The following is a 10,566-nucleotide window of genomic DNA, read 5'->3' as shown; positions in this document are numbered from 1 at the left end:
CACCAATTGCTTATAACTGAATTTCAGTTATAAGCCACCATTTTTTTCTGAATTAAAACTATTCAGCGTTTACCATTGCGATTGGCCACAGCCAATCACATGGTACAGATGGGCTGCGATTGGTCAGTGATCACATGGTACAGATGAAGCCAATCACAGCATTCATCACAATAGTACACAATGAATGGCATGCAACAAAGCCATTTATTGCGTACAATTGTCTTGTGATCTGCTGCGATCGGCCACAGCTCTCACATGATACCAGCAGTGATCCTGAGAGGACATCATATGATGTCCTCCCAGGATACTGGCGCTTCCACCCGGCCGTTATATTACATTAGGCCAGGCTGGAAGGGGTCATTTATCAAGCAGTGTCCCCCTCAGTGGACAAAATAGAAAACCTGCATCTTTCCAGAACTGCAGAGAAAAAGATGTCTTTATTTTATGCCATCAGCAACACACAAAAAAGGCAGGAGACGGGATGTGAAATAGATGGAATTTTATTCTAATAGCTTTAATTACAGTGCTTGTTTGTCCAAATGAAAAACAAGTTTACAAAACAGTTTTGATTACGATTTTGTTTACTGAAAACAATAAGATTCCACATCACTAAATGAACCGGCTCGCACAGGTCCTTAACGTTCCACCGAGTTCCAGCGTTTCAGTGTTGATCAGAAGTAAGAGGAATAAAAAAAAAAAAAAAAAAAAAAAAAAAAAAATTATAGTTCTCAAATGGCAAATCTGAGCCTTGCAGCAAGAGGCATGCCGCCGGGAATGATTCCAGACAGGAGAGAAAATGTCTGCGTTCTTGTATGGAATGACTGCAATGGGGGGGGGGGGGGATTTGGGGGGGACAGGGGGTTTCTAGGCAATCCAATCGGTTACTCAAAGTTGTAGAAATGATAGGGACCAGGGCAGAGTTGTGGTGCCCTGAGACAGTCACACTCGGGGGGGGTTTCTAGGCAATCGCTTACTCAAAGTTGTAGAAATGATAGGGACCAGGGCCCTGAGACAGTCACACTCGGGGGACATTGCCATCCCACTGAAGCTTTAAGTTGTAGAAATGATAGGGACCAGGGCCGAGTTGTGCGGCCCTGAGACAGTCACACTTGGGGGGACATCGCCATCCCACTGAAGCTTTAAGTTGTAGAAATGATAGGGACCAGGGCCCTGAGACAGTCACACTCGGGGGGGGACATCGCCATCCCACTGAAGCTTTAAGTTGTAGAAATGATAGGGACCAGGGCCCTGAGACAGTCACACTCGGGGGGGACATCGCCATCCCACTGAAGCTTTAAGTTGTAGAAATGATAGGGACCAGGGCCCTGAGACAGTCAGTCACACTCGGGGGACATCACCATCCCGCTGAAGCTTTAAGCCATCATCAAGAGCACTGGGGGGGGGGGGGTTCTAGGCAATCGGTTACTCAAAGTTGTAGAAATGATAGGGACCAGGGACGAGTTGTGCGGCCCTGAGACAGTCACACTCGGGGGGACACCGCCATCCCGCTGAAGCTTTAAGCCGTCATCAAGAGCACTGGACGATGCAACAAGCTGCGGTTTGGGTTTTTACACTTGACAGATATGAAGGGGCAGCTCCCAGTCACATGGGTACCAAAGCCTGTGGTAGACAGCCTTATCCAGGAGGCCACGAAATTCAAAAAAAAAAAAAAAAAAACACAACAAAAAAAAAAAAAATAAAAAAAAAAAAAAAGAGGTTTAAAGCCCCACTCCGGGAAAGTTTTCTCATGCAAGGGGGCTGTCTAGGGGAGAGGAGAAAGCAGATTCACTTACCTGATCCTCCTTGAACAAGAACAGGTCCAACCTCCCCCCATGCACCAATGATGGACTGTTCCCGATATATCGAGCCAAGAACACATGCCATGGACCAGGAACAATCCACCACTAAACTATAGGGAGTGCCATTTTCTGGAAGAACGAAAGATCGGGCGAGTACGAGCTTTTTTTCCTCACCCCTAGACAAAAGTTGATCCATGCAGTGCTTATGCAGTCCCACTTTTTACTTTTTAATTTTACTATTTGTACAAGAACCTTTTCTGCTTAGCATGGTTAGAGTTCACATCCAGCCAAAACCTTTTTTTTTTCCTTTTGTCCCAGGAACGCTCCATTCACACTCGTACGACTTTAAAGTCTTGCAACTTTGGATGGGTGCGACTTGTACGTGACCTTTTGGTTTTCGAACAGAAGCCCTGGGGCTGGCGGAATGGGGTAAAACAAGTGAAGGTTCAAATGCCCTAATCTCCATACCAGTACATTCCGCACAGCTAGGCCTGCAAGTGTCCCGTCTACGCTTTGTATAAAATCGGTTGAGAAAAAAAAAAAAAATAATAATTACTACAATGACCTGATGTTATTTCGCAAGTTGTGTAACTGAATTTCCAGTGCAATTTTAAAGAAAGGAGGAGGATTGCTCACTTTCTGTATACTCTTGTGGTTGGTTGCTTAGAAATGTACAATTTTTAAATCTACAAAAAAAAAAAAAAAAAAAAAAAAAAAAAAAGAAGTCGTCACTCGAGCACAAAAGCTGCAAAAATGCAGACAGATCCGGGGGCACGGCGATTAAAAGCAGACCTGTTCATCATGCAAAGGAATTTATAGCATTACGTTTAACCCCTAAAATATGAATCTTCAGCTCCCATTTTTTTTTTTTGCGGTTTTTAAAGCAGTCTCCAAAACGTTGACCAGTAAAAAAAAAAAACAAACAAACATTATTTAACACTGTCACCTTGTTAGAAAGGGACTAACGCACGCACCTGTCAGCATGTGAGGTAAACCGGCAAAAAGTTTTTTTTTTCCCTCAAAAAATTAAAAGGGGTGATGATAAATTAAGCAGCCTTGATCACATACACAAATCTTCTGATTTGACCTGCCTTCCAGTACTAGACGGTGATCCGATATGAAAAAAAAAAAAAAAGTTTGTAATATTGCATAGGAGTACCAGAAACTGCCTCATTGGGAAAAAAAATAAAAAAAAAATAAAAAACAAACCCCAAAAACAAAAACTATTTACATTAAATAAGACGCCTGTGTTCAGGCTCTTCATTGCCACATGTACAGCATGGTGTGATACATACTGCGGGGGGAGGGGAAAGGGAAGTACTGATTCCAGCACTCAAGACCGCCAAGTTGACCAGTTTGCCACATTAAAGAGAAGCAAATAGGAGGGAGTAGGAAGGCATGAAGTAGGATGGGGACAAAAAAAATATTAAACCCAAGAAAAAAAATAAAAATATGATTGGTGGTTTTTATTTCTGGTTCCGGAGCTGATTGGACAGCCAATCCAGTCCTTCATAGAGACCATCTCCGCTAGTTGCACAAGTTGCCTGGATGTACCAGTTTCTATGGCGAAGGGAGTGCAGTCCTAGCTTGTCTGTTATTTCCGCGGCGTTCATAGCGTTCGGCAGATCCTGAAAAAGGGAGATAGAAAAGACGGTGAGATTTAGGGGGGGGGGGGGGGGGAACTTTGTAAAGAAAGCTTGCGCACACATACATATATAGACACACACATACACTAGCTGCCTTCTGCCCACCCCTCCTCCACTTCACTACAGGTATAGCAGCATAGGCAGGCAAATCCAGCCATGATCTACTTCTCACAAGGCCACAGTTGGAGGGTAACTTGTGATCTAATTTCTGCTGGCCCCGGCTCAAATACAAAATTAAACTCTAGCCAGTAGTGTATTTAGTTGACTTCACTTTCTGTCCAACTGAAAGACAGAATGGAAGGAGAAGAGAAATCTATAAGAGGGACAGACTGCATTAGAGCTGGGCGATTTTTTATTTTTTTTTGGAGAAAAAACACCCCACACTCGATTCAGTTTTTTTTTTTTTTTTTTTTTTTTTTTTTATGGACACCGCGCCGGTCCTGAGGAGCTAAGAGTTGGAGTTTCAAGGCTTCGGCCTAATCCTCGTGGACTAGGAAGAAGCTGCGGCCTCTCCTAAAAAACTCCAGCCCGCAGCTCCTCAGGACCGGTGTGGTGTCAGTGCTGGTCCTGGTGGAAAGTAAAAATAAAAATTAATTTGAATGGATTTGACCTCTCAACTAAATTTTTTTTCCCCAGACTGCATGTACGACTTCCCTTGCAATGCACCCCCTCCCCCCCCCCCCGGCTGTGCTCATTTACCTGTTTGTTAGCGAACACCAACAATACTGCGTCTCTGAGCTCGTCTTCCGCCAACATCCTCATCAACTCTTCTCGTGCTTCGTTCACTCGTTCCCGATCGTTGCTGTCCACCACGAAGATTAAACCTGCATACAGAGAGAGGCTGTAACACTCTGATCCACCAATAGGAGGGAAACCCAAATATTCACACTGCAGACCAACCACCACACCAATAGTTTGGTTATACTGCTACCCTGTTTCCCCAAAAATAAGACCTAGCGTGATTGTCGGTGATGGCTGCAATATAAGCCATACCCCCCAAATAAGCCTTAGTTAAAGTCCTTGTAGGCCTTATTTGGGGGGTAGGGCTTATATTGCAGCCATCACCGACAATCACGCTAGGCCTTATTTTCGGGGAAACAGGGTAGCAATGCCCAGAATTTTGCTTTAATTAACCCCCTCAAAAATATATATATAAAAAAAATCATTTTTTCCCCCCTCAGTTTATGCCGATACGTATTCTTCTACACCCCCCCCCCAAAAAAATATTGCACTAAGCGTTTAATGATTGCAAAAATTAGTGTCTACAAAATAGGGGATAGTTTTATGCCTTTTTTTTTTACTAGTAATGGCGGTGATCTGCGATTTTTATTGTGATTGCGACATTATGGCGGACAATTTTGACACATTTTTGGGACCATTGGCATGAATACAGCAATCAGTGCAATTAAAAAGGCACTGATTACTGTAAAAATGTCACTGGCAGTGAAGGGGTTAAGTGTGTGTTTAACTGTAAAGGGGGTGTGGCTTGGCATGTGACGTCACTGATCATCTTTCCCTATAACAGGGAACAGACTATCAGTGACAGCCTCAGTAGGAAGCACGGGGAGAGGTTTGTTTACACTTACCTCTCCTCGTTCTTCAGCTCTGTGACCCGATCGCGGGACCCCGGCGGCGATCGGGTCCTCAGCCACGGAGCTCAGGCCCGGGTCGCGAGTGCGCCGCCGGCGGTGAGCGCGCAACCCACGGCTGGGCACTTAAAGGGCAACATACCTGTATGTGCTTGTGCCCAGCTGTGCCATTCTGCCGATGTACATCGGCGTGAAACGGTCCTTGAGCGGTTAAAGTAATGCAGTGCTGCATCGCAAAAATGCGGCACTGGCTGGTCAGGAAGGGGGGGGGGGGGGGGGGCCTGGGGGCTTTGGCTTACCTTGTGTGTTCTGGAAGTAGTGACGCCACAGAGGCCGAATCTTGTCTTGACCACCCACATCCCACACCGTAAAACTGATGTTCTTATATTCCACTGTCTCTACGTTAAAACCTGGGGAGGAAGACAAAAGATGATCGGAGTCATTACAGCTGTGTAAATGACAGACATTACAGTCATGGTGCGCTCGGTGCACACACTCACCTATTGTGGGGATGGTTGTGACGATTTCTCCTAGCTTCAGCTTGTATAAAATAGTGGTTTTACCGGCCGCATCCAACCCCACCATCAGAATACGCATCTCTTTCTTGCCGAAAAGGCCCTTGAAGAGGTTTGCAAACATATTCCCCATGTTGGAAATGTGATAGTGTCAGGAATGGCAAGGAAAAAAAAAAAAAAAAAAAATCCCCTAAAAAACAAAACAAACAAAAAAGTCAAGATTAGAACTAGAAGACACACACAGCGTGCTCTTTCCTGCATTCAACTGAAAATGATGTATATTTCCAACCCGCTTCTGCATTTCTATGGGAATAGGATTGGTTGAAAATCAGTTCTGACGTAAACACAGGTCCAGTACACAAAACCTGCTTTAACCATTTCTGTGCTTATCACAGATATGATCTGACACTTTGGGGGGGGGGGTACGTGCTCGCCCACCGCCTCGGCTGTCATGCCATTTGTTCCAGCACATGCCGATCAGCAGGTCCCAACCAATGATTTAAGGCCGGGAACCGCTGATCGGCAGACAGAAGAGTTGGTAAACACAGTGCTCTCTACAGACAGCCGCGTTCTCCCATTTTTTTTTATCAAATTCCGGCACATCGCTTAACCACTTAAGGACCAGGCCTCTTTTTCAGATTTGGCGGATACGTCTTTTTTGCTAGAAAATTACTTAGAACCCCCAAACATTATATATTTTTTATTTTTTTCTAACACCCTAGAGAATAAAATGGCGGTCACTGCAATACTTTTTTTCACACCGTATTTGCACAGCGGTCTTACAAGTGCACTTTTTTTTGGAAAAAAATTTACTTTTTTTTTTTCTTATTTTACTTATTTTTACACTTAAAAAATACATGGATCACTTTTATTCCTATTACAAGGATAGGGGCGCAGGCAGTGCGAGATGTTTTTTCACCTTAATGCATAGAATGCATTAAGGTGAAAAAACATTTACAACCCCTTTAAATGCAATAAAAAAAAATTTATATAATTATATATATACACACACACACCTTTAAGAGCTATGGGCGGAAGTGGCGTTTTGACGTCGCTTCCGCCCTCCTATGGTATGGGGCCATCTTAGCCTCACTCGTCTCCATACCCAGAAGGACCCGGTCGCCTCCACCGCTACCGATAGTTCCAGTAAGCGGCAGAGGGTGCGGTAGAGCGGCGTGGCACCTCTCCCTCCACCGATAACGGTGATCTTGCGGCGAACCCACCGCGGAGACCACCGTTATCGCACACAGGACCACCTCCTGTAAAGGAAGCATATCTCAGTTGTGGCAGCAGCTGCTGCCGTTACCGAGATCTCTCTTCAAAAGAATGACACATACACAGGAGGCGGTCCTTAACCACTTAAGGACCGCCGCATGCCAATGTACGTCATCACAAGCACGTACATGTACGTGCTTGCCTTCCAGCGGGTGGGGGGGGGTCTGATCGGACCCCTTCCCGCTGGATGCGGCGGTCCGTTTCGCTGCAGGAGTGATATGGGATGAGGGGATGGCCGTTGATTTCTGGCCATCCCCTCTTGATCGCTCCTGGCGAATGAGAAGCTTCCTCCCACTGCGTATAGTAAACACAGGCAAGGAGGAAGTGATGTCATTCTCCTCGGGGCAGTCTTATTGACTGGACTACGAGGAGAGGACACAGTAAGTCTGCACCAAACACTACACTAACACATAGGCACACACAGGCATACAACCCCCCCCCCCCCCCCAGTCAGTGTCACTGATTGCAGTGATCATTTATTTACTGATCACTGCATTCAGTGTCAGTTGTGACAGTAAAAACTGTCAGGGCAGTTAGTGTTAGGTCCAGGGTAGCCCCCTACCACCCCCCAATAAAGGTTTAACCCCCCCCCCCCCCCGATTGCCCCTAGAGTTAACCCTTTCACCTCCTTTTGCCAGTGTTACTAAGCGAACATTTTTCTGATCGCTGCATTAGTGTCGCTAGTTGTTTTAGGTTCACTGCCAGGTTTTTATAGCGCTAGGTACCCCCATATACTACCCAATAATGGTTTTAACCCCCTGATTGCCCCTAGTTAACCCTTTCACCACTGATCACCGTATAAGTGTTACGGGTGACTGGTTAGTTAGTTTGCTTTTTATAGCATCAGGGCACCCACCATTTATTACCCAATAAAGGTTTAACCCCCTGATCACCCGGCGGGTGATATCAATTAGGTTTTAGGGTCAGGGTCTGCGTCACCCCAGGCAGCGCTAGGTTAGTGCCAGTACCGCTAACACCCACACGCAAAGCATACACCTCCCGTAGTGCTATAGAATCTGAACAGATCAATATCTGATCTGATCAGATCTATACTAGCGTCCCCAGCAGTTCAGGGTTCCAAAAAAATGCATTGTTAGCGGGATCAGCCCAGATACCTGCTGGCACCTGCGTTTTGCCCCTCTGCCCAGCCCACCCAAGTGCAGTATCGATCGATCACTGTCACTTACAAAACACTAAACACATAACTGCAGCGATCGCAGAGTCAGGCCTGATCCCTGCAATCCTTAACAGTTTTTTTTGGTAGCATTTTATATTTAAACCCGGAAGGCAGTGCTTGGTTTTCGGGGTCCCGTACGCGGATAGACTCCCACAAAGTCCCCCACATGTGGTATCCCCGTACTCGGGAGAAGCAGCAGAATTTATTTTGGGGTGTCATTTCACATATGCCCATAGCATGTGTGAGCAATATATCATTTAGCGACAACTTTGTGCAAAAAAAAAAAATTTTGTAATATTCCTGCAACTTGTGGCAAAATATAAAATATTTCATGGACTCAACATGCCTCTCAGTAAATAGCTTGGGGTGTCTACTTTCCAAAATGGGGTCATTTGGGGGGGGTTTTGTGCTATTTTGACATTTTATGGCCTTCGAAACTGATAGGTAGTGAGGAGTGAAATCAAAAATTTGCACCCTTAGAAATCCTGAAGGCGGTGATTGGTTTACGGGGTACCGTACGCGGCTAGACTCCCAAAAAGTCCCACATATGTGGTATCCCCGTACTCAGGAGAAGTAGCGGAATATATTTTGAGGTGCACTTCCACATATAACTATGGCATGTGTGAGCAATATATCATTTAGTGACAACTTTTTTTTTTTGTGTCAATCACTTTGGAAAAAAAAAAATAATAATAATAATATTCAATGGGCTCAACATACCCCTTAGCAATTTCCTTGGGGTGTCTACTTTCCAAAATGGGGTCATTTGGGGGGGGGGGGGGTTTGTACTGCCCTGCCATTTTAGCACCTCAAGAAATGAGATAGGCAGTCATAAATTAAAAGCTGTGTAAATTTCAGAAAATGTACTCTAGTTTGTAGACGCTATAACTTTTGCGCAAACCAATAAATATACACTTGACATATTTTTTACTAAAGACATGTGGCTGAATACATTTTGCCCTCAATGTATGACTAAAATTGAGTTTATTTGATTTTTCTTATAACAAAAGTAGAAAATCTTTTTTTTTCTCAAAATTTTAGTTTTTTTCCATTTATATCGCAAAAAAAAAAAAAAAAAAAAAAAAAAAAAAAAAAAAAAAAAAAAAAAAAAATCGCAGAGGCAATCAAATACCACCAAGCTCTATTTGTGGGAAGAAAAGGACAAAAATTTCGTTTGGGTACAACATTGCATGACCGCGCAATTACCAGTTAAAGCAGTGCGAAATTGTAAAAAGACCTCTGAAAATTGGTCCGGGGCTGAAGTGGTTAAACCCAGTATGCACAGGCAGAAGAGAAGGAGGGAATCAGTGCTTGTAACCCACCCGCCACCGATCACCACTGACTGTTCCCCGTATCCTCCTCCAGCCCCCCGTCATAGATCTGTCAGGATGGAGAACATTTACCAGCTCCTTCCTTTTCCGAACAGAGTGAGTGATCACTGCCTCTGCCCATTCATAACTGAGCATTGTAAACCAGGGGTTGACAAATTTGCTTGGAATCTAGGAGCCAGCTTAAAAAGTTAGGAGCCAGGTCCGTGACGACGATCCGGACCTGTCCCTGGCCTGACATGGAGACAAGTGAGGGGAAGATAGCAGCGCCGTTGCCGCCCCCCCCGTCTCCAAGTCATTGCCCATAGCTCTTAGAGGGACATTTTATTTATTTTTTTCAAATGACAATTTTTTTTTCAATTGCATTTTAGTGTAAATATGAGATGTCAGGTCTCTCTGACCCCGGATCTCATATTTAAGAGGACCTGTCATGCTTTTTCTATTACAAGGGATTTTTACATTCCTTGTAATAAGAATAAAAGTGACACAACATTTTTTTTAAAAGAACAGTGAAAAAAAAAAAAAGTTAAAATAAAGCAGAAAAAATAATAATTTTTAAACGCGCCCTGTCCTGCCCGCATATAAAATCGGTGTTCGAACCACACATAGGAGGTAGCGCCGTGATCGGTAGAGCGAGAGCAATAATTCTACCCCAGACCTATTCTGTAACTCAAAACGTGCAACCTGTAGAATTTTTTTAAACGTCGCCTATGCAGATTTTAAAGGGTAAAAGTTTGTCGCCATTCCATGAGCGGGTGCAATTTTGAAGCGTGACAAGTTGGGTATCAATTTACTCAGCGTAACATTATCTTTCACAATATAAAAAATAATTGGGCTAACTTTACTGTTGTCTTATTTTTTTATTAACTAAATTATTTTTCCCAACAAAAGTGCGCTTGTAAGTCCGCTGCACAAATACGGTGTGACAGACAGTATTGCAACAACCACCATTTTATTCTCTAGGGTGTTAGAATAAAAAATATATATAATGTTTAGGGGGTTCTAAATAAAGGGAAGAAAAGGCAGGTAATATAATACATGTAGAGGAATCTTCATTAACATTGCTGATTTGTCATACCAACGGCGACCACAAGAGGGCGCCAGATTCCATAAGGAATCATAGGACCGCAGAAGGCCTCAAAGCCGCGGCCTAAATTTTCGGCCGCCGGCGGAACGGCCCGACGCGATCACGCTGGGGGGGTCCACAGACACAGGATACCCCCAGCTGTGCTGCCCC

At 44.3% G+C, this 10,566-nt stretch overlaps 1 protein-coding gene across 1 annotated transcript in view; it reads right to left on the bottom strand.

Annotated features, from left to right (window-relative positions):
• Positions 1-484: 484 nt before the first annotated feature.
• The window catches only part of ARF1 (ARF GTPase 1), a 21,915-nt gene continuing 11,833 nt past the window's right edge, over positions 485-10,566 (bottom strand). Inside the window, exons 2-5 of the mRNA XM_077490603.1 lie at positions 5,535-5,739; positions 5,334-5,444; positions 4,145-4,269; positions 485-3,427 (exon numbers count right to left, since the gene is read on the bottom strand). Of these exons, the coding sequence (XP_077346729.1) occupies positions 3,266-3,427; positions 4,145-4,269; positions 5,334-5,444; positions 5,535-5,682 (546 nt within the window). The 5' untranslated portion in view covers positions 5,683-5,739 and the 3' untranslated portion in view covers positions 485-3,265. The remainder of the gene's footprint in view (positions 3,428-4,144; positions 4,270-5,333; positions 5,445-5,534; positions 5,740-10,566) is intronic.

This window comes from Lithobates pipiens, unplaced genomic scaffold, assembly GCF_037356315.1.
Source record: "Lithobates pipiens isolate NorthernLeopardFrog02 unplaced genomic scaffold, aLitPip1_a1.2 Scaffold_19, whole genome shotgun sequence".
In the NCBI taxonomy this organism is placed as follows: Eukaryota; Metazoa; Chordata; class Amphibia; order Anura; family Ranidae; genus Lithobates; species Lithobates pipiens.
Note: the sequence above shows the minus strand (reverse complement) of the source record. Positions and strands in the feature narration are given on the sequence as shown.